The 24,411-nt window shown below is 38.3% G+C and overlaps 1 protein-coding gene across 3 annotated transcripts in view; it reads left to right on the top strand.

The window, feature by feature from the left end:
• The window catches only part of GRIA4 (glutamate ionotropic receptor AMPA type subunit 4), a 210,966-nt gene that overhangs the window by 140,928 nt on the left and 45,627 nt on the right, over nt 1–24,411 (top strand). For 2 of the 3 annotated variants that reach the window (XM_056498542.1, XM_056498549.1), the window contains exons 7-12: nt 787–954; nt 1,974–2,078; nt 7,448–7,558; nt 14,919–15,125; nt 21,287–21,657; nt 23,070–23,268. In XM_056498542.1, the coding sequence (XP_056354517.1) occupies nt 787–954; nt 1,974–2,078; nt 7,448–7,558; nt 14,919–15,125; nt 21,287–21,657; nt 23,070–23,268 (1,161 nt within the window). Of the gene's footprint in view, nt 1–786; nt 955–1,973; nt 2,079–7,447; nt 7,559–8,852; nt 11,838–14,918; nt 15,126–21,286; nt 21,658–23,069; nt 23,269–24,411 lie in introns of those variants that run through there. The other variant, XM_056498559.1, reaches the window with a different exon arrangement.

Genomic DNA, 24,411 nt, shown 5'->3' on the forward strand with positions numbered 1-24,411 from the left:
ATGAAGATAAATCATGTCTCAAAGACCTTATAATCTGCAAGACAAAGGAATAAAAGGAAATGAGATTTGAATAATGGAATTTGAATTTTGGAAGTTAGAGAGCATATCAGTAGCAGCCCTGGGCATGTGAACAACTTTTCCTGATGCATTGTTTTCATCAGAGGACCATAGTGAGAAAACACCCCTTTGTTTATGTGGCTCCAGGCTAACATCTGCCAAAGACTTGTTCTAAACATTTCATTTGGCATGTTATCAACCTAAAGCAGTTGCTGCAGTTAGTGTAGAAACACAGACTGCTCAGGGTACATATCAGGCAGAGAGCCAACACAGGTTTTCCAATAGGAAGAACCTATTCTTGATCATTCTTAACAGTTCCAGTAGCCTGGATGTCTGCTTATTAGCTGCGAATTTTTTCAGTTATATTTTCTCAGGGAGTTGCTGTTTCTTCCCTTTCTTTTGAGTAAGTTGGGTGAGTGGTAATATTCCCCATTGTTTAAGTCAAGTAGGGAAACAAAAAGAAAAATACTTGGATATTTCAAGTTTAATTTGATTGGTTTTTAATTAATTCTTAAGATGCAGATTTTCTACCCTCAGGAAATACAATTTTAAAGCTGTACCTACTGAAATGTCCTGCATTTGTCCCTTAGACAAAATTGCTTTTGATTTTGAGGAGAGCTGTTTTCTAAACAAAGATGTAGACACTGCTGCATAATGAATCAAACTGGAATTATCTTGAAATAGCAGATTTTTTGTCAACTCTGAAGGGCTGTTTGTCCATCTATTTAGTACACATCTGCACTGACATATGATGGAGTCCTTGTGATGGCTGAAACTTTCCGTAATCTTAGAAGACAGAAAATTGATATTTCAAGGAGAGGAAATGCTGGTGACTGTCTTGCAAACCCTGCAGCCCCATGGGGTCAAGGAATTGATATGGAGAGGACATTAAAACAGGTAAGGGGAGGAATCTTTTAGAATTTTGCACACTATATGCACAAGGGGAGTAATAGGAGAGGGAAAATTATTTTTTACTTGGAAATTGGAAGCAGCTTGGGCTGTTTAGGTTGTTCTGATTTGTAAGTTGGAATGAAGGCAGAGAGGAACTAGTGCTATTTGAAGCTACTGTTAGATCTTTTGAGCTAGTGGGAACTTCCTCCGCTGCACTGCTGAATTCATTTGTTACTATTGCAAATAACCTGGCTGTACAGATATTGTCATTTAAGGAAAAAGGTATAACCACATAATATAACCTTTCAAATAAGTTTCTGTCATCTTCAATAAAAGTAGACTTCTTCCAGGGAAAACACATAGGTAGTTTTGGGGTTTTTTTTTCTTTAAAAAAAAGAAATAACCCAGAGCTATGGGTTATCTCAGGATTTTGAATTCCTGATGAATATGGATGCCTAGAAAGTTCGAGATCTCTGTCAAGATGATTTAGCCTTTCCTTTGAGTGGGACAGTAGAGAAAATAAAAATCCTGCAGTAGAATTTAAATCATTGCAAATGAGCAGACTCCACTCAGGAGAAACTGCTGAGGAGAAGTGACTGCTGACAGAGCTGGCAGCTCTGTGCCTGGAAGCCAAGGTTTCAGTCCTGGAGAAAAATCAACAGATAGAAATGGACATAGGGAAAGAGTAAGTGATTTCAAGCCACATCATGACTCTTAGGGAGAGAAATAAAGCATTTTGTATGCTTCACATATTTTGTGCAGATGCACAGATCTGTAACAACTGAGAGAAACATTGTCAAGCTTCTCTGTTCAGGCAGACAGCATGAGACTTCAAATTCTGCCAGAGAGGTTTTCATGGCCAGATCCTGATAAAATCAAAGCCAGCAGCAATACGGCCACGATTTCTCTGGGCAGTGTTTTTATGGTAATCTAAGGATGCAGCCAGGATAACTTGCACTGTTCTGTGACATTTGAAATAAAGACATGAGACTGTATCTTCATGGTGGATTTTCTTCCATTTGCAGGTTCGAATACAAGGTTTGACTGGAAATGTTCAGTTCGACCACTACGGCCGCAGAGTCAACTACACCATGGATGTGTTTGAGCTGAAAAACACTGGCCCTAGGAAGGTATGTGCTGAAATTGCTACTCTCATGTCATGTAAATGAGTTGTGTATGATCACATGGTTATGCAAACTTATATTAAAGTGGACTCTGCAGTTTTGAAAAGGAATAATGCATTGAGTACATGTATATGTCAATGAAAGCAGTTTTTAGCTGCCTTTTCTACTGGATGCTATTATTCAGTGCCTCAAATTGGGGAACACAAAAACAAGTGTGCATCTTGGAGTGGTGGGATGTCAGTCAGTCAGTCAAGCATACTAATGAAAACCAGCTGGATGGCATGTTGCTAGGCTGCTGGGTGATGGAAAATGGTCAGAATTCTGAATAGTATATATTTCTTGTATCTTATCCCAAGATTTCTGTCTTGAAAATTACTTGTATTTTTAAGCAAGTTGATTTTTGTTCTGTGTATACATGAACCATAGGCTGTAACTAACTCAGGGCTTTTAAGGACGAAAGGACAGAAGAGGAGAGAAGAGGAAGAGAGAATGACCTGAATACTTACATTTTCTGAAATTTATTGCAGTATCTAATCCTGTGTGCTTGATTGGCTTGATTGCTTGTAAGCAAATGCACATTAATACATGTCTAAGCAGATCCTTCTTGCCTGAATGCTCATTATCACTCAGCCCAATCACTTTCAAAAGAGAAGCCTGGGTACTTTGTTGATCCTTTTTATTCTCTGCTGAAATTTGTCCATTTATCATAGTATAAAACAAATAAAAGCAGAAAATGTACTCAGGCTCAAGGATTTTCTTTTTTTTTTTTTTTTTTTTTTTTGAGTCATTGTGGGCTATTTTGTTTGTGAGGTTGTCAGAACAAGAAAAGGGGGCAGGTGATGGTGAGTAGGATACTCAGTGTTGCTTGAGTAGGGAAGGATTTTGAAGAATCAAAATTGAGTTAAACAGTCCCATGATGCTGGCCAGAGGTGACAAGCACAGTAAATAGTACCACAGGTGAACTGTGGGTCCCTGGAGACAGTTACCTGCCACAGGGCTGAGGAGGCAGAGTGGTAAATTGCAGACCCAGGGCAGAGTTACACACTTGGATGAAAAAGTTGCCACTATATCATGGTGTGGAGCTGTAGACCAGAGCAAAGCATGTGCCTGCATATAAGGCCTGTTGGTGCAGTTGTCTTTTAAAGTGTGACAGATGCTGAAGAATAAATTGGGAAAGGTGTGTTTGTCTTTCCTCCCTTGGAAATTCCACTGTCCTGTGCCATAAAATGTGTCTGGTCTTGCTACCAGCCCTGCTTCCTTCCTGTCCCTGTGCAGCACCATTGGCAGCCAGGAGGATTTATGGGTGGCTGGGGTGCACTGGGGGAAACTGTGAATTATGCCCTTTCCATGCCCTATTCCCAGTTGCACAGGAGGGAAGGCAAGGTGCAAAGAGATGTGTTTAATTAGATCACAACTTCAGTAACTCATTAGGGAGTTTGCTTGCCAGCCAGTTTTTGAGAAGAGTTGTTGTTTCAAACTTTGTCACCTGTTGCAGGGGAGGTGCATGTCTGGCACCACTGCAGGGATGTCCCTGTGCTCTCTTCCTGCCTGCAGTTTAAGGGGAGGCTGATTGCAAACTGAGGAGTTAGGTCTGTGCTGTGCTAAAGGCCCAAGGTGCTTTTCTTACCTTTCAGTCATGCCTCTCTGCTACTCCTAAGTCATTACCTGTATTTGATATAACAAATCAGAACAGCTTTGACAGATCTGACTACTCACAAGAATTTATTTCTCATGTATTAGATAGTGCTTTATATATGATCATTGGACCAGTTCTGTGGTCCAGCCTGACAAATCCTATACAATATGTGAGAAATGACTCTACTTAATTGAACTAAAAGGCCTTCAGTATTAATGTCTTCTTCTCATGTCAAACATAACATGACTTGTGACTCACCCAGCACTATCATTTCAAAACTGCTGTTCCTGTCAGAGCAACACATGGCTCTAATCTTTAGAAACGTTATTTTTGTTGCCTATAGCTTTAAATATGTGAAGAGACCATTAGAAAACAGCACAGCTAGACAGAGGTAGACTTCCAAATAGTTTAGTAAAATGGGAAATATTAGCCTATGCTCATGCTATTTTCACTTATGCAGAACTTCTTACTAGGCTCTGCTCTGCAGAGCAGAACCAAAATGGACTGGTGAGGGGAAAGGGTGGGAGGACAAGGATCACAGAGATGTAATGGAATGGCTCCTGGAGGGTTGTGACCAAGTGATACAGGCTTTTCAGTGGTGCCCAGGGACTCAACCAGAGGCAATGAGCACAAGCTGAAACACAGAAGGTTCCTTCTGAGCATTAGGAAATACATTCTTATACTCTGAGAGTGACCAAGCATTGCCACAGGTTGTGCAGGGAGGTTGTGAAGTCTTCATCCTTGGAGACATTCAGAAGCCATCCAGACATAGCCCTGGGAAATTTGCTTTAGGCTGAACAAGGGGTTTGACCAAATGACTTTCAGAGGTCCCTTCCCAGCTCAATAATTGTGTAATTGTGTCATTCACCATGAATCCCATTACCAAAATTTAAAAAAAAAAAATGGAAAAGATAAAGTAAACAAAGCATATACATTACATTACATGCACAAGACAGTCTAAGATTTGTCTTCTGAATTCCAACTTGGCAACATGAAAATTTTGATAATGTTTGAGTATTCTCTTGCCCTCAGTGGCTTGTGAGTTCCAACAGGATCACTTCAGTGGTTCCTACAAGGTGCACAGGCCTTCAGAAAGGACACTATTCATTCAAATGCCAAGCTGTTATGGCAAAATTACTTTGAGGCAAATATTTTTGCAGTACTTGTTCCTAAAAGATAAATTAATCTCCTGTGTAAGTGGATGCGACTGCTATGGAGCTCAAATGCAACCCAAATAGAATTGGAAGTACTTTTATAGCTAAATCAATCCTATCCTTTGAGGAGTTTTTTCCTTGTGGAGCTCAGGTATCTATGGGAAAGCATACTGTTATTTAGTGCTCTCAAAGTGACTGTGTATCTCTATACTTTTATACAAGTGTCATGGCATATCTTTCATATTTCTTCAATAATCTAGTTCCAAAGTTACTTTAGTGCAGGTTTGTACTGAAGACATACAAGCTCACACCAATGCACAAAAGCTAAAATTCCTTTAAAAGATGCCTGTCATTTCTCAAATAATGCCTTTATCTCTATCTGAATTTTCATATGGTACTTATTTCTGTAGCACAGTACATCATTCATTTTCTACTTTCCTTCTCAACTTTATAGCAGTGAAGGATTGCACAATGAAAAATCATTCACTATCATAATAGTTCTGCAAACTGCCAGATTTTGGTGTACCTATGTTGCCTTTAGCTGGTCACAGTTTTTGGACAAGAACTCCACATTTTCAATAATCAATTGTATCTGTGGCTGTATAGCTGAAAAAGAATATTTGTTACCAGTGCATACTGCTAGGAAGAAAACCTTCCTCTCCACTATATCAGCACTGCTGACAATTCCTGTTAGCTGCAGACACCTAAATCAAGGTTCCAGTGCTGTAAGAGCAATCACAAAAAGAAAAGGAATATTTCATCTAAATATACCAGAACTTGTGAGTGGACAGTTTGTGCTTGTTTGCTTCACTAATAGCAAAAAAAAAAAATCCCTCATGTTCAGGCAAACTGCTCTAGGGACTGTTAAAATGACTTGCCTCTCCATGCATTTTTATTTTTCAAGAAGGAAACTAATGAAACAGTAAACGTAAAAAATCAAGAGGAAGGTTGACTATTTTAGTAAAATACAGAATATATATATATATAATGCATATGAGACAGGAACCAGAAGCACTCCTCTGCTCTTTTAGCTCTCACATCACTGCATTGAGCAGAACATATCATGGAGGCAGAGTCCTATGTGATAGTGAATTTAATCAGGGTTCTACAGTAGCGTTGGAAATAATATTGACTACATAACTGATTTGATCATTTAGCCAGTTTCCATCATACTGAAATTTTTCATCCAAAGCACAGAGTGTCCTTTGGTCCTGACAATGACATTGAAGCTCTGCCTGGACCCCACTTTCCACTAAAATGCCTGTTCCTCTTCTAATAAGATAGACAAGGCATTCCTCTTTCCTAACTCTTGCCTGCAGTTTAAGGGGAACTTCTTAAACTCATAAACTCCTAATTAATCAAGGGAGGGGGCAAGGGGCAGTTGCTGCTGACTCGTCCCCAGGTGCTCCTGGAAACTGAGCTGTGTCTGGTTGGATTTCTCTTTGATAGAAACATTTTAAATCATGCTGGGAAGAAAGATCAGTCTCCCAGTTCATTAGGTTCTCAGTGAGCAAGGGAGCCCCCTGAGGTGGGATTAGCACACTCCTCTACTGACACCTTTGTGTTCCTGTTGTCCATTTGACAGGGAGCTGAGTGCTGTCAGTGCTGGGTCAGAGGAAGAAGCCCCAGCAGCCTTGTCAGTGGATGCACAGACAGCCATGACCTATCTGCAGAAAAGGGAATTGGCAGGAAGGGGAGGAAAATAGGTTTGGGGGTTTTCCTCTGTGGGATTACACGAATGAATGATTCAAATCTGACTCTAGAGAAGTTCATTGCCAGCAATGAACAAAGGGAACTGTTTTACCTTAAAGCTGCTCAGGGAAGGGTTATGGCAGACTAAATGCAGCCAAGGAGAGAAAAACCTGCTTTGTTCCACCTCCCTGTAGGCATATATAGAGATATATTTAGGAAGAATTCAGTCTCACCATGCTTTACAGTCAGTGGGAAAAGCAAGAACCTTTCTAGCAGGGATGCTTATCCTGCATGAGCTGAGTCACTGCCTGCTGGTACTGTCTGTGCTGTGAGTGTAAAGAAAGCATAAATAACAGGGCTTCCAATGTAGGTATTAAAAGGTCAGTGATAGCAGTTAAGTGGAACAAGTCTGGTATAAATCCCAGAGCTGGGATCTCCTGGGAAGCCCATAATGGAGCAAGGAATCAGGATCAGCCATGGGATTGCAAAACTGTCATCCAGATGTCTTTCATTCCTCTGCCTAACACCAAAAGATCTGAAGGACCAATAAATGAAAATATTCTTGTGGGGAGAAAAAATTCTTGTATCTCATTTATGCCCCAGGAAGCCTTCAAGCTAATTGAAATGGGGTTTACCTTGTGTCTCTGGTTGAGGTAAGTAGCCCAGATCATTCAGGAGCAGCAAAGTGGAGGTGACACCAGGACTGTCTCTGTGCAGCAGGGGTGCAAGGTGGTACACCCAGAGGGGTGGATGCATCCTCCCATATCTAATGGGACACCACTTCCTTTGGACAAAACCATCTTTGGATCATGCTGCTGTTCTTAGAGTAGTTTATATTTGTAGTTATGCAGAATCTAGACCTTACTGCAAATTATATACATTTTGTTTTGCAGGTTGGTTATTGGAACGACATGGATAAATTAGTTTTGATTCAGCATGAACCTACACTTGGAAATGACACTGCAGCCATTGAGAACAGAACAGTAGTTGTCACTACAATTTTGGTAAGGTGTTTCTTTTTTTAATACTTATACTGGTGTGGGACACAATCTGATTTCTAGTTATGATCTAATTTAGTCTGCCAGTTTCTAGGTTAGTGGGAGGATGAAAGCCATATATCTTAATTATATTGACTGTCATGTCTGCACAGATTTTTTTGGTATGCATTTAATATAATGATTCACTTGAAATCGGGTTTTAAAAATTGAGTTGTGAAAATTTTTTTCTTTTTTTCAGACTTTTCCATTTTTTTCCTAAAATAAGTCTCAGAGATATGAGTTCTTATAACCTCTAATTGATAAATCTTGACTCTCAAGAAACTGGAAGAAACGAAAAACCCAGAACCTTTAAAAGACAGGATAGAGCATAGGGTATAAAATGAGATTACTGTAATGCTATTGTCCCTTTTTGTTGGTAAATTATAAACTCAATAATTGACTTTAGCAAGAGGTAAAATTCTAAGTAGTATTGTTCAGTCAGCCAATCCAAACTGGATTATCTACTGTTAGTTGTGAATGAAAACATGAATTTAGTAGATGCATTCTTAATGTGTTTATTCAGCATTGCAGTAAAATTTCCATTTTAATAAAATCTACATAGATTTGGAGTTTGATTTTCCAGGACTATTGAGTTTTTAAAGAGTCGTTGCAAAGGAGAATGAGTTGCTTCATTCATTGACATTCTTAATTCACAACTTTTCAAAGCAATTGTTTCTCACAAATCTGTATTTTAAGCAAAATATTTAACATTTTTTCCTCTGAAGTCAGACATGCCCTTTAAAGCTGATGTTTATCAAAGCCAACTGGCAAAGGGTGACCTTTACATGACCGCTTTTAAGATTTTACATTTCAGTTCACTGCCCTTTTCACCTGCTTCATTTAGACAAGACATGTTAACCCAATAAACTGTATCTCAAATGGGAAGGAATATTCTGTAGGTGTTATTAAGAAATAATTTTTCTAACTCAATACAGAGTTTAAAGTAATCCAAAGGAAAGCATCGAGACATTTTCTAACTAAAAATACAGTTAATTACCAGATTTTCAGCAGTGTGTATCAGCATTTATGCATTAAGTATGTCTTAACAAATCTCCTGTTGAAGGTTATCATTCCAGGATACAAAACAACCAAACTACTATACAGCAATTCAGAATGTAACTCCTACCCAAACTGTGTAACTTTTCATTTTATTTTTGCATGGGAAATTTTAAATATATGTATCTTTTTCCTAAAAAAAAAAATTAAAAAAAGACTCGATGATGGAAAAAAATATACTTCAGTACAGTCCTCCTCTTTTCAGCCTCTGATGAAGAATCCTATTTTAAGAAATTGATCAAGGAAGAAAAGAGTCCCAAGATGCTGCGAACATTCCTAACTAAGGCTCAAGTATTAACCACCAGTCTAGTAACATTGAGCTAATTTTTCCATATGGATTACTGTTCCTCTGACTGGATGACCAGGCACTGAACCACCAAGAAAAGTTCTGTGATTAATCTGAAATGTCTAGAACAGATGATGCTAACCTTCAACTTTGCCAAGCTGAGAAGAGAACGATGTGAATTACAAGCTTTCAGTCGAAATTTTCCTCTCAAACCAATCCTGATACCTTTGACTGAAGCTCTTACACATGAATACTGTAATTTCCATAAATAGCTCCAAGCTTAGGAGAAGCAAGTAAAATATAATAATGAAAAGTAATAGAAAAGGTTTCTGTTCACTAGAAAGGAAAAAAAAAAGGAAAGCAAGAAAGCTTTTAAAATGTGTTATCTTGACTGTCCTGTTTGCATTGAAGCATTTTGATGTGCATAATAAATGTTAACTTCAAAAGAACTTTTCCAGCCCCTGTATTGAAGGGACTGGTGGGATCATTTGCAAAACCAAAAAGCTGAATTAATATTCCAAAGCATGCCCTGTGTTTATGCAGCATGTCATTTTTGGATAAATGCAATTAATTGAAAGCAGCACAGCTTCTTGATCAGAACTGTCCCCTTTCCATGTTTCAAAATCACAGTGCAAGAGAAATATATTGGAATTTGGTTTGAATAAGAATATATGGTGAATTCTGCCTTATCATGCCCATCTCCCATGTGCTCCTCTGGGAGCTGCACACATGATGCTGAAGGCAGAATAGAGCCATGATTCTTAATATTGGCCTGCTAGAACAATGTATTTAGCATCTGCAAGCATATGATCACACACAAAGAAAAGAAATATTTAACTAGAACAACATTCAGAGTCCTGTTATTTTTCTCTTCTTTGTTATGTTGCAAATGCCACAGAGACTTTTTCACCTCTTCACTGCCCTCTTCATGATGAAGGGAGGTTGAACCATTGTAGATGACACACTTAATTTTGGCTGCATGCATATTAAACTGAACATTAAACATTAAACTGATAAGCTTCTGCAAGCAGTGCTGTCAGACTTTTCAAAGACAGATGTCATGGCAGCATAGGAAAAGCTTAGAGGTTTTCAGCATGGCTCGCTTTAATTTTGGCCTAAAGCCAAGTAGCACAAGTTGATTTGTCCTCTGTTTCTTCAGCTTTTATGTGTCTATGCTTACTTTGCTGTAGTGTGGCTGTATGGCTGTTGCATAGAAACTGCAGTATAATGAATTAGCTCTGCACTCAAAGAACTTAGTACAGCGTTTTCTACTAGGCAATATGTTTTCTTCATTTGTGACATAGTGAGAGCACATAGAAGTTATTTTACGTATTTGGTTTAGGCTCTCAGCCTATCCCCAGTTAGCTGTGGTGCAGTAGCAGCCCAGAGAGAGGAGGCAGCAGGGGCAGTTGATGTTCTTTACCAACTGCCATTTACAGTTCCTATTCTGCACCTCACGTGATGCACAGCCTCCTGCACTCTGGAAAGGACAGATTTCCTACCTATGCAGAAGCATTCCCTTTGGGGTGGGATGGCAACACCTCCAAATGCACAGTAGGCTCATTGCACGACTGGAGAAGGCTGCTCTTTGCAGCTCTAACACTAAGGTAAAGCAAAGGACTTGTCTAGCTAGGGAGAATGATCATCTCCAATTTAGGAGGTTCAGAATTATGGTCACAAGTTGTTGAGGCAGAGTTTAGGGAAGCAGGCTCAGAAGACTAATCCAAACTCTCCAGTACATTTCATGGTACAGCCAACTCTGTACTTAACTCTGAGACTGCAAAACTTAAAAATCCTAACATTCCTTTAAAACCAAAGCTTGATGATGATCTGCATCTGCATTGTGGCTTGCAGTTCAATATCTTAATGAGATATCCTTGGTACTGGCAGATAAATTTCAAGGGCAGGATCCAGTTCATAACCAAGTCACCTAGATGTGGATGACTTTACAAAGGGTATCAATTCAGCTGCATTCAGTGACATTTAAGACGCTCTAGGATATACAGCCTGTTCCCCATTTCTTACACTGGCAGGTGGCCCTTGCCTGCCTCATGCTATACGTGACCTCTCCCTCTGGTGTATGTACTTTTTCAGGCATGTGGGGTAAGTTTTGCCCCAAGTTTGTAAGTCCACAAAGGATTCAGTGGCCCATAGATGGATGCCTTATACTGAGGGTATCAGTCCTACCTGTGAAGGGCAAGCACCTGCAGAACAGCACCTTGGGGTCAAGCAGGTCACCTTAGGGCATCTAAGATGATAGGCAACTTCCATTAGGTGACTGAGAAACACCATCACTGTTTTGACTGATGTACTCTTGATGGAGCCTTACCTCAGAAATTCTAATTATAGCCTTTTTTCACATAATAGAAAAATATTTTTTCATTAGAAACTTTATTAATTGAATTATTCAGTAGACTGGAGGAAAAAAATGAAGTTTGGTGCATGAAAATAATAAAGACTTCAAACCGAATCCTGGACACTTTATTCAGAAAAAAAAAAGTCACCAAAAAAACCTTCCATTGATATTTATAGAAGTTTCTTTCAGAATAAAGTGTGATAATGTGTCCCACACATTCTAAAAATCAGAAATTTCCTTGCACAGATATTTGTCACTCTTACAAATTATTTTTGCAATGGTGAATATTTTGAAATCCACTTTAGAATAGGAAAACCAAGTTTAGATCTGTCTGTTATTTGGGTTAGTTACTTTGTCTGACTCCCTTATAGTATGAATCATCAGCTGTGAGCATTTAACTGTACACATGAATTTGTGGCAATGTGGTGGAATGATTTGTTTACATCTATAAAGGTAATTGTTGCAGACATCAACTTGTATTTGCAAATGTTAAGTATTGTTATGAAATTGTGAATTATATAAGTAAAGCTTGCACCATTTCAAATATCTGTTCCGTGCTAGTCATTGATCATTTCAATGTGGACTTTTCCTTGATTCACTACCCCATAGAATACGCTTTAAGCAGCCGAAATCTTGCAAACATTGCAATGTTAAACCTCATTCAGCAGTAAGTCAGACGTGTGTTTTGTATCAATAGGTTAAAAGTGCAGAGTCCAAAAATATAGCAAGCACATGGTGGGGAGAGATAATCTTTCTATTAGACAAGATGCTATACCTGGAAATGATGAAAAAGTAGGCCTATGTTTTCAGCTATTTCAGCTGATTTAATAGAAGATATTACCTCTCCACAGACAACTTATATCTTGCACTTTTAGACTACCATGATTACACTATCACTACTAACTTCAAAAATGCTATTGCAATGATTATACAGAATAAAAAGGTACTTTTCAGTGCCACACATTGAAAAGAGTATCAAAATATGGCTAAGTACATGCTATTGATCATGATCAGTTCAGGTATTTCATGACTTCCCAGTGCGATCTTGAAAGTTCATCTGTGTGAGTTACTTGTTAGCAAACCAGTAAAACTTGCCTTTCAGTGTCTTTTTATTATAACAACTGAAAACCTCATCAATTTGAAACACCCTCAAAGTCTGAAATGGACAGGATTTAAAACTAGGGCTACTATTTGACTTCTTTTTTTCTAGAAACAGCCTTTATCAGAAACTCACATGCAGTCCCACCCGCATTCCTCCATCAAATTCTACCTTGAAAATAGATACCTGATTATTTGGCAGGTAAAGTAGGCACAACAATTAAAGAGGTATAAAATAGGTTAGGAGGGAAAGATCAACATGGTAAGCAAATGGTAGTAGGTGTTGCTGTTATCTTTAATTGTACCATTTCACACTGGCACATCATACTCAGTTGCTGCTTCTTTGAAAGCAGTCACAGCAAGCCAATGCTACCTTACTTTGTAAGGTAATTGCATTACCAAAAAAATATGCTCCCTGCTGTATTTTGCTCTAAATCAGTGAGATCAGTGTAAGAAAGGGAGGTGAATGGGAAAAAGAACCAATGTGGTTCTTCCAAGTACCCAGCAGGTCCCTGTCAGATCTTGGTGGTCACTCCACTGGATGGGATGGCCTCTGCTTGTACCACCAAGGGCACTATTGGGCCACCCCACTTCCCTTCTCAGTGCTCCCTCACAGAGCTCCTGGGTAGGAAGGCTGAAGTTCACTTAACTTTTGACAGAAAAAATGAGGCATCTGTCACTTGGCTTTGCTGTGCAGAAACTGTTAAAATGCTTTTTTTGCAGCAGCCCTGCCAGTAGTGAGGTGCAGGCAGAAGCACAGTGTCTGGGTTTTGGAAGAAGGAGCAAGCTGATCTAGTATGCTCTGTGCCTGTCTTCTTTGAGTCCACCACCAGAATTATCTCATGGTTTGACTCTAGTTGCATGCCTTTGGCCAGGGATTTATGGCTGAATCAGAAGAGCTGGAAATCACTGACTCTGGTCATTGGAAAGCAAAATTACTTTTGAGGTGCAGCAAGCAATGCAGCTGAAGCTTGTAAGGAGAGTTCACAAATGTAGGACAGTGGACAGACTTGGTTGCCCTTCTAGCAAGCAGTTGGCTAAATCACAGACAGGACAGAGTATTTTTCACCTCTGTTTAACTTAAATCTTTTTGTGTGCGGTAACATACGTGGAAAGACAGATTTTGGCTCTTCCTCTCATGCAAACAGAAAGCCTTTGTGAGGGAGGAACATGCTATATACATGGCCAAAATACTTCTGCAAATCAAGAACTACTGCAGAGCTCAAGATCTCCCTGCTTTTCTCCCTCTCTCTGTCTAGAAGACCAGTGGTTAAGATCAAGGTGATTTAAGTAGGGATAGGAATACAAGAAAAGGTGCAGGCTGATACTCAGCAGTTTTTCTTTGGAGATGCACTCTCTATACAGGCAAAAGCATTGCACTGCACTCATGTAATACCACCTATCCTCCCTTGTTAGACACCTAATAAAGGTGTCTGCAAAATTGTTGCAGGTTACAAAATTGGTTTTGCTTACAGATTATGTTCTTCTTGTTTCAGTGAAGCAGACATTGCTGCACTACATGTTTAAATTTATTTTTAGTTTTGTACTAATTATATTTGTAAGAAAAACGTGTGTAGGTCAGAGGACTACCAAGGTTAGTGTCAGACGACCAACATTTGCAAGGGATAGCACAGAGAAAACTTAGGTTGCCAGTATTTTGTGATGTAAATTCAAACAAAGGGTGACCTTAGTCACCCTTTATATTAGACAAATATTTCATCTGGAACTGGCTTTGAATATGAATTATGTGAAGTGATTTAAAATACCATCAGAAAGTATAGTTTTACTTGATAATTTCTAAAGTCTGAATTCACATAGAGCTAAAAATAAAAATGACCTTGGTTTCCCAGTTGGTTTTCCAGGATGGTTTATATAGGGAATGCAAGATCCACTCTTCAAGACAGGTTTTACTCGTTTTCAGTGGCACTCACTGTCCCAAAATATTTGGTACTTCTTTTTCATACAACATGTAAAGTCACTGTCAACTTAATACCATTCTTGTCCATGCATATCACTGAAGTTCATCCTAAACAACCTTGCAGAATCTGCACTGTTTATTTTAAAAGGAAGATGCATGTTTCCTTGGGAATGTATTTCTATGTTCTCACTAAAATCTCTGCATCTGAAATTACATAGGCAGTAACCCCACTGTATTAGAGGATATAGAGGATATTAGAGAATATATATATATAAGTCAGAAGTCTACACTGTACTTTCATGATTTCACAGCCCTTTGCACTGTATAGGCCCAACCTCTAGTCATGCTTTAAATTTAGCGTATTCTGCACTAAAGTCTTCATTTAAAACAAAGTAAGGTTGATAATTCTTGTGAAATGTATAATCCAAATTAGTGTAAAGAGTATACATTGCCAGAAGGATTTCTGTTCATACATTTTAATTCAAATGTGCTAATACTGTCCATGAACTTTTTATAAAGTGTGTGTTGCTCAGTCAGTTCATGACATGTTTGGTTTTTTTTCAGACTATATTTGGTACACTTCTCCTTTACAGTTCTACTTCTTTCATTATAGGAAGCCCCATATGTTATGTTCAAGAAAAACCATGATACGTTTGAAGGGAATGACAAGTTTGAAGGATACTGTGTAGATCTGGCATCAGAAATTGCAAAACATATTGGTATCAAGTACAAAATTGCCATTGTTCCTGATGGAAAATATGGAGCAAGGGATCCAGAGACAAAAATCTGGAATGGGATGGTGGGAGAACTTGTTTATGGGGTAAGCATACCAATTTTTGAAGCAGGATTTAATTTATCATAGTATAAGTCATAAAATAGGAAGTATATGTGCATTTTATTTAACCTGGGGTCACAGAAAAGAAACAGAATCTTGTTTCAGATCTGTGTGTTTTCACTTATTTTTAAGATAAAATTTAAGTTTCATGCAAGTTCTACTATTTATTCAACTAGTACCTTGAAACATTAGAACATCCAACAGTTTGTATATCCCTTTAAAATTCATTAATGTTAGAGACCATCTACTCCTGACACACTGTAAAATTTGGTTGGGAAGAATTTCACTCATTAATTCATTTTCATGGAATGGTGGACAGATCTTTTTTAAAAGGTGGGATTCTTGGTCTAGTTTGAGAAATGAAAAATCCACCATCATATGTATTAAGCATAGGTAATAAACCACTACAGACAAGTACATAATTAGGCAATTCACAATGAAGACAGACTTTTAAGGTGACCATCAATAAAATTTAAGAGCAAATCTGGTAAGTTTAACAACTGAGAACATTATGTTATAGAGTGTTCTGGAGAAGGATTCCTCAGAATACCATAATAGTTAGCAATTATGTTGACACATATAGTTCCAATATTTAAAGAAAATATCTCCAATGAACCTAAAAAATTATTTGCAATATCTGGTGTTACCAAAAGTATCAAAACTTACAGCTGAGCTTCCTGATGACTGCAGTTGCTGGTATCTGCACTGAGAACAGTTCAGAATTCTTAGAGAAACTTTTCATTTCAGTGATGGAATAATAAAAAAAATAATCCTCAAACAACTCAGGTGTGAATATTTCCACCCGTGAACTCATAACATGCCTCAACCTCTTCATGAAACAATTCCTGCATACCAGTTGATCCATCCCCAACTGCATTTTTCACAATTCCATTGACAGTTTGAGCCATATGTTGCAGAGGCCTCATGGCTTTTGTAGCAGCTCTATCTCAGTTCCCTTCTGTCAGTTTAGCACAGCTGATAAATTCTCTATTAGCATCAGTTCAGGGCACTCTGCAGAATTGAAACAGTCTCTGTGCTGTTGGAGAAATGCCACCCCAGAATTTCGGTAATCTCCCCTCCCAATTGGAATGGAAAGTTTCGCAAAACTCTCCATGTTCTTGGAAGTTCATGAAGGAACCAACCTCAATTTTGTTTTTAAGGAGTAGAAACACTGAATGTCACCAAGCATGTATATCTACTTCAGTGGCTTGAAAACAGCTCAACACTTAGGATATTAAAAGATAAAGATTTTTCAGACTTATTTTATCAAGTATGGAGGTTACTACTTCTCTGGCTTTTAATTGCAATAGCAAACTCATGGACATTAATGGCCAAGCACTGTTTTATACTAGAATGCTTTTTCAGTAATGCAAGAAATGTTACTTTTTATGAGAAACCTCTTTTGCTCAGATTCAGTAGCCTATCATCTAGCTGAAAATTATAGAAGAAACTTGATATTACACTTCATTTTCTGTTTGTTTGGGGTATCTTTTTTTTCCTTCTTTTGTCTTAAAAAATTTACCTCATCAAACCCAAGCTGTCCTAGGACTAGACTGAAATAAAAATTGTTGTAAGGAAGCTCACACAGATATGTCAACACCTACAGCTTTTAAGAGAGCAGAAAGCAGTAAAGTTCACAGGCATGAGGAACCTGTTGCAAATTACCTGCATGAGGAAGGGCAGCCCAGACTACAAGGCCAACACTCCATTTTTCGTCATGGAAGAGAGTGAGGAGGAGGCTCTTTCCAGCTGTTTAGGATGGCTGCAGTGTCTGTAATTCTGGGAATGAGCTGCAGCAGAGCTCCTGGAGCTGCTTTTATGAAGCCAGCTGCTGCCCAGCCATGGGCCCCACTGCCCTAAGGCGCCCTGAGGCCGTGCCCATCCTGCTGCGTCGGGGCAATGAGGAATTCTCATGGTTAATTATTGCAAGAACGGTCTCTGGGGTATTTCTGGCCCATAGTTACTGTCCAGAACAACTCCTGAGCCCAGCTGGAGGCTGGGATGGAGCAGAGACCTTTCCTTACAGGCAGCCTGAGCGTGGCCAGGCGGGTTGAGGGGCTGCAGGCCAGGAGTGCCTAAGGGACTTTTACAGGTGCAGCTTAAGAGGAAATTGCTCTTTCTGTTACTTACAAAGTTTTCTTCTAAAGATTCCCACAGGGAATCCATCAAGAGCATCCTCCCTGCAACTTCCTTGAGACCTTGCCAGACAATTTGCAGAGCTTCAGGTTCCCAGGCCTATTCCACATACAGCAGAAAAATCAGTCAGCCAGGGACTTTGCTGCAAAGATCTGCTAGAAGAGTGTGTTCATCTTCTCTGATAGATCCCCTAATCAAGAACATAAGTAGTCTGAGTATTTGGCTGTGTTTCAATAAGGCTTTTTATCTGCAGCCAGGACTGGGAGAGAATTTGCAACTGAATTAGCAAGTTGACCAAATTATGTGTTTGGGAAACATTTTACAGCTTTTAATTCCCAACCACATTAATGGATTGACAGACAGTTTTGCTCTGGCCAGTGAGATTGAGCAGTTTCTGAACAACACAAAAGGTTCCTCTGCTCTCCTCTCTCACCATCATACCCCAATGCCCCTTAGCTCTCTCCATATTACTGAGAATGGACATGTGAAAATTTTATCCCATGTTCCCTTAAGGCCTGTGTGCACCAGAGGTTGTTCTGGTATCTGGACACTCAGGTGCTGCACAGAGTAGCTTAGTCATTTCCTAAACTCCATGGTTGATTTTTCCATCATGCCCAGAGGAAACATAATATAAAATGATGTAGGGTACAGTTTTGCTAAGATTGTACAGAATGTCATGGTGGGGATGGTTATTTTCCTGGGGTTTTTTTTCCTGTTTTGTTTTTAGCACATTATTAAAAACTGACAGGAAATCTTGGACATTTGTCCCTGACATACCCAAATGCATGCAGTAGTCCCTGTAGGTTCTATTTGCCTTGATATCTAGTTCACAGAAGAAATTCTGGCAGGGGATGAAATGCCATTAAGCACATGTAACAGGTGTTTTCAAATTCACTAGCAGTCAGCTCCAATTAAATATTCATTCTCCTGACACAGAATGCTTTTCTTTCACTGCTTAACACAAAAGGTCACAACTCAATTCTGTTTGAAATTCCAGAAGCCATGAGCTTCTGAGATAGAAATCACTTTCTGCATGATTTTTTCTCAGATAGCCTTACTACCTTCACAATACTTGTACCAAGCATATATTTTATTCACAAGGATGTAATAATTATGTATTCTGGAAAAGAAAATGTCTTTCACCATCAGAATCAATCTTGTCTCATTGTGTAATATTGGAAGAATCCAGAATGCATCTGTACTTGGTAATGGTGGAGCCTTGATTGAAATGCTGTTAAAGATGCAGTTGATTTAACTGTGAAGTATCATTAGTCTTTGTCAAAACAGATTTCACTGGCAACAAAACCATTAATTGTTTTTGCACCATAGTTATAGTGTTAATCATTTCAATCCGTAATTATATGGTGTACATTAAACGGGCAAAGCACAAATGCTGATAATTATCATGCACAGCTATTTTCATTATTTAGCTTTTGCAATGAAGAGTTTATGTAGGCTTTACATGGCACACAATTGACTTACAAAAATAATAATATGATCAGTCTGGAGTGCTGTAGTTTCTCCAAATTTTTGGTATTTAATTATGACCTAGCTATATATTTTCCCTTTTGATTTGTTGACATGAAATGGATTTATCTAAATTATGAATTATCTGATACTACATCACTATTGTGAAAAATGGGTTAAGTTGCTATTTCTCCTCTTTAACTCCTTCAGTACTGTAGGCAGCTAGTTCTGATGTTGCTCAAGTCCTGCATACCCTATTTGAGAATTTAAATTTGGTAAGATAAATCCTCTCCAGCATTTCACATATAATATGCAACGTGCTAAGTAGGTATTTAAAATCTCAATTCACACTAAAATGGCAATGTCACTTTTCCAGCTCACACTGAGAAAACTAACAGCCCCAAGGGATCTGTCTTTTAACTCCAGCAGAAATCTGCAGACACAGAAAAAACCTTTTAGCCAACACCCTTGAAGACCAGTGGCCAGGTTTATAATTTACACTGTGTTAATGAAGATACCATTATGTGACAAACAGAGAGAAGACTGGCAGGAAGAGGTCACAGTTGTCATGAGTCTCAATTAAAAGACTCCACATTAGGCATTCTCAGTAATCAAAATTTAGAAATACAAAAGACGTTGACTCTAAAGAAGGAAACCATTCTTCTGGAAAAAAGCTACTTATGGGTGAGATGAAAAACAAAAATATGCAGGCAGCTCAAACCATCCTACAGTCTTTAGACTACAGAAACTAAGTTTACTTAATTTTCAGGCTACTTAAAAATATATTTTAGGCATGTTACCCTTCCTCATAAAGTAGCTGTTTTCATAAAACATCTGTTTCAGCCTGACTTAGGTAGTCACAAGGGATTAGGAAGCCAAATTTTTAAAAGTGCCTTGTATAACAAAATGTAAATTAAAATTCAGAGAATTAGCAGTGTTATCATAACATTTACCTGAGACATTAGCACCAGAGGTAATTTCTGATACCTTTGCAAAATTATGATTTCAGATGCATTGCTTGAAATGTGATATCTTTATATAAAATTTTGGGAAGTGTTTGCATCACAACTATTTCAGAATGACAGGTATAATCTGATGATTAATATACAGTCATTTTAATACAAATGTGCATTTATGGGCCATTGCACTGCAATGAGTCAGTTCTTTTGAATTATTTACAATTGCAAAGCTGCCAAAACAGGTTTAATTTTTAATTACACAATATTGGTTTAAAATTAAATTCCATAAAACATATATGGCTCCATAGGAATTAGCATACAAAATAAAAACCACAAATTATTTTAAATGCATTTACCTGTTTCAAAGATGACAAAGAGGCTCCATGTCAATATTTTCTTTAGCACACAAGCTATTTACATAACTCTTGGATTAAACTGTTTGAGCACATCCTTATTTTTCCGCATGTTTTAATCTCATTGAAACAACAAAGTGTTCACACTGTTACTCTCCTGAGCCCATAAGCTATAGAATATATGTATACAAGTTCACAGAGCTTGGGCTGTGCTCTGTGACTGTACCTAGACACAGCATCATGATGATGAACAGGAGAGAGGTTTCAGCAGCTCTTGCATCTGCTCCCCTCTCAGAGGTGCATCCCCATACAATTCCCATCTGAAGCACTGCTCTAATGACAGCTTTAGTGTGAAAGGCAAGGCCAGGACCAAGGAACAGACCTTAATGTAATGTAGCATCCCTAATGAGAAAAACGATCCATTAGCTTAGTTCCAATATTTTATAGTGCATAAAGACATCATTGTTAGCAGCCATAATCACCTCCATCAATAATGATTCGTTCAAGATTGGCATCTTCATCCAAAATACATGTTAGACACATTTAACAATGTTCCTGACACTAGTGGGAATGGATTCAGCACACATTTTATCCTTTTATCACATGATTTTGCACACCTATTTCCTGTATACTTGCTGGTTTTTGCTGTTTAAAACCTAATTCACTCCTATTGAACTATATTTCCCTTGAGACAACTCTGTGCAGTTTGGTGGAATCACAGCAACAGTTAATCACTTTTGCATTCTCATGCCATTTGGAGCTTTCTTGAGTCTATGAATTGCTTTACCTCAAAATTTTATTATGCCTTACAAAGATATGATAAGTAATTACTGTGTCTGGAGTCTTAAAAAATCTCTGTATGTTCAGTGACAATAGGGTCATTCTAATTTTCCATTTTCCCTTGAATTCCTTTATTTAAATCTAAATTAATGCTTAAAATGGTTATCCTACACTGCTGCCCACCTCTATGAGATTTAAAAGTCTTCTCCTTAGTGGAAAAATTAAGTATTTCCATAATTCTGTGAACTAAAAACCTGCAATGTGCATGTTTTACTGAAAGCATATTGAGTAAACGCAGAGTGTGATAGAAAGAAAGAGAAAAATGCTACAAAGAGCATTTAAGCCACAGTGTCCTGATGTTAATAACATACCTTTGGAATTAGCTGCTTTAGCTGAGTGTATAAGCACACATCAATTAATCTATACATCTATATTTCTTTTTTCTTTGTAGAAAGCAGAGATTGCTGTTGCGCCTCTGACCATCACTTTGGTACGAGAAGAGGTCATTGATTTTTCTAAGCCTTTTATGAGTTTGGGGATATCCATTATGATCAAAAAGCCCCAGAAATCTAAACCAGGAGTGTTTTCCTTCTTGGACCCTTTGGCGTATGAGATCTGGATGTGCATAGTCTTTGCCTACATTGGTGTCAGTGTGGTCCTGTTCCTAGTTAGCAGGTTTAGTCCATATGAGTGGCACACAGAAGAACCAGAGGATGGGAAAGAAGGACCCAGTGACCAGCCTCCCAATGAGTTTGGCATATTCAACAGCCTCTGGTTTTCCCTGGGTGCCTTTATGCAACAAGGATGTGATATTTCCCCAAGGTTTGTGTCAAATCTTTTTACATTTGCATTTTACCCTCAACACTGAAGCATAAAATCTCTCTTCGTTAATTTTCCTGGCAGTGTTTTGAAGTTCATTTTTCAGGAAGCCTTTTCTTCTTTTTTTTTCTTTTTACTTTTTTAATAGCCATGACAAGAGCAACAGATAATCTGCTTTGTATTTCAGTCATTACTATTATTTTACCAGTGTTGATGTTCATAAACCACAAGCATGTCTCAGAAACAGCAGGTTCACACAGGGGAAATTCCACTGGGTTGACTTCAGAAGAACTGTGTTGTTGCTAGGTTAGTTCCATTGTGTTACACCCATGAAATGCACACAGTTGTGCTGAATATCTGCCTTGCATCAAGGAATGTCCTGCTACTGTTTCAAGTTCTACAGTGCTGCTTCACAAATATTGCTGCCTGTGAAAGAATATTTGACTGTCTGTTTCTGAGAATCTGTGCTCTGTTGCTCAGGTGTGCCTTACAGAGCACATGCCTCAGATCTACTACATGTTGGGTCCTATAATACATAATTAGTACTGTAATATATGATTATCTAGTACATGATTCATCTAATACATGCAGTCCTGAATGTCTCAGTCTCTTAAGAAGTTTTGGAACCTCAGTGGGCCATAACTAAAATTTTTTAATTAAATATTATGACCCAATCTTTCAAACTTAAAGGTTCCATTTTAGCCATTTGCAGTGAAATTTTAAATGTTCAGCTTTGGCCTAATCCTTCTATTATTGAAGCAGTAAAATGGGTACTAATTAAAAGTGCATGTGCATTACTCCTCAACAGCCTTCTCATCAAATTGCAGGTATTAAAAAGGAAAATATAATTTTTTACTTAACAGAAATGTCTCTTATCACAAAGTTATTGCTTCTTAAAGAAGAAAAATGTGAATGTTTAATGAATGATTGCAGTATCTTGTGGAATTTTTGAGAAGTTTGGGTGACAATAATATTTTAATCCTAGAGACAGCATCATCCTGCAAGCCTGTTGCTTTTTTTTTTCAAAAGGAAATCGAGAAAGCTACTGATTTTCCGCTATAGTGCTTTGCTTTTGTCTCCAAAAAGAGATTACTTACCCAGTATTTTTGAAATTTTTTTTCCCTATTTTTAGGCATATCCTGAAATAATAGGAACACTGATATTACTGTTGAAGAGGATTTAAGCTTCTCTGTATGTGTGATACACAGTAATACCGTGGACTACACTGTTGACATTAAGTTTCAAGAGTAGAAGCATTTATTAATATTTACAATGCAAATGATCTTGCTCCCATTGATTGTTAGTTAATGACAAATGTTCAGCAATAATGGTCACTTCACTCTCTCTCTGTCTCTCTCTCTCACTCTTTGTGGTTCGAGAGACAGGAAAATGTGCATTATCTTATTCATGTTTAGATCCCTCTCAGGTCGCATTGTCGGAGGTGTCTGGTGGTTCTTCACGCTCATCATTATCTCATCCTACACTGCTAACCTCGCTGCTTTCTTGACTGTTGAGAGAATGGTCTCACCCATAGAGAGTGCAGAAGACCTTGCCAAACAAACCGAAATTGCTTACGGGACACTGGACTCAGGGTCAACCAAAGAGTTCTTCAGAGTAAGTTGGCGTGTCCATTAGAGCAGCTATCCCTACCAACCACTCTTTTAACATGCTTGGAAATGTGAAATAATGTGACTTTGCAATTATGTGCAGTATAGTTTTGTAACTCCTGCAATGCTTTAGCTGCATTTTTACCCCCACAAGACCATTCGTTGAATTTTCCAGTTTTTTAATCTATGGAAAGTTTATTGATCCTGCCGAAAAAAAAAGAGATGCAAAAGAGATGCCGGGGGGGATACTGAAGCCAGTGATAATTAAGGCAGCATTGCACTATTGATTTGTGTGAAGCTACAGTACTGAAGTGATGTGCAGCATTGAAAGCCTGTGATGGTAACGTGGAGTCTTGCAGGTTTTGTTTCTGCCTATGGATTTGGCTGTGTGCATTCTGCTTTAGGGTCTTGGGTGGTGGGCAGGAAATGCGTTTTTTAATTGCTGACTTTCAGATGGATAATAAAGAGAAAATTTAACTTGAGGGGATGTGGTTGGAGCATCAGGAAATAGCCTAAATAGCCATTCATATGCCTGTGCTGTCTCTATTGATTACTTCATTTTCATTTGCTTTCCTGCATTAGTGTGGTTGGTATGTAATCCTCATCATTTGCCAGCTGGAAAGCAGGGAGCTTGGACATCACAAGCAGTACATAATAAACAGTCCTTCCTGCTTTATTTCATGTCTCCAGCAGATGAAAGTTAAGCTCAGCTGACCAAAGTGAGTTTAGTGTTTGAACATAGCTCTGAATAAATGCTGTGAGCCAGTAACCCTTCCTTGAAAATTACACAGCTAATTAGGTCATTATTTATCTGAAATGTGGAGATTAAGAGATTTTTAGAAGTGGAAGATGGAATGAAAATTTCTTCTAATTGACTAATTGAAAGGAGTTCTTTGCTAGGTACTCACATGCACCTGCACTGATTTCAATTTGGCCAAACTGAACTCAGTAAATCATTAACAAAATTTTCAATGTGATTTGGAAACTATAGACAACGTCTATTCAGAGACATTGTCTCAAGTGAAATAACCTTTCTATTGCAACAAATATCCCCATAGAAGTGCTTGCAAATCTGTTCTATTAGCTGCAGAAAGATGATTGATAAGATACAAATTTCACTTAACAAGCACACAGTGATTGGACCTTCACA

This window comes from Oenanthe melanoleuca, chromosome 1 (genome assembly GCF_029582105.1).
Source record: "Oenanthe melanoleuca isolate GR-GAL-2019-014 chromosome 1, OMel1.0, whole genome shotgun sequence".
Lineage (NCBI taxonomy): Eukaryota > Metazoa > Chordata > Aves > Passeriformes > Muscicapidae > Oenanthe > Oenanthe melanoleuca.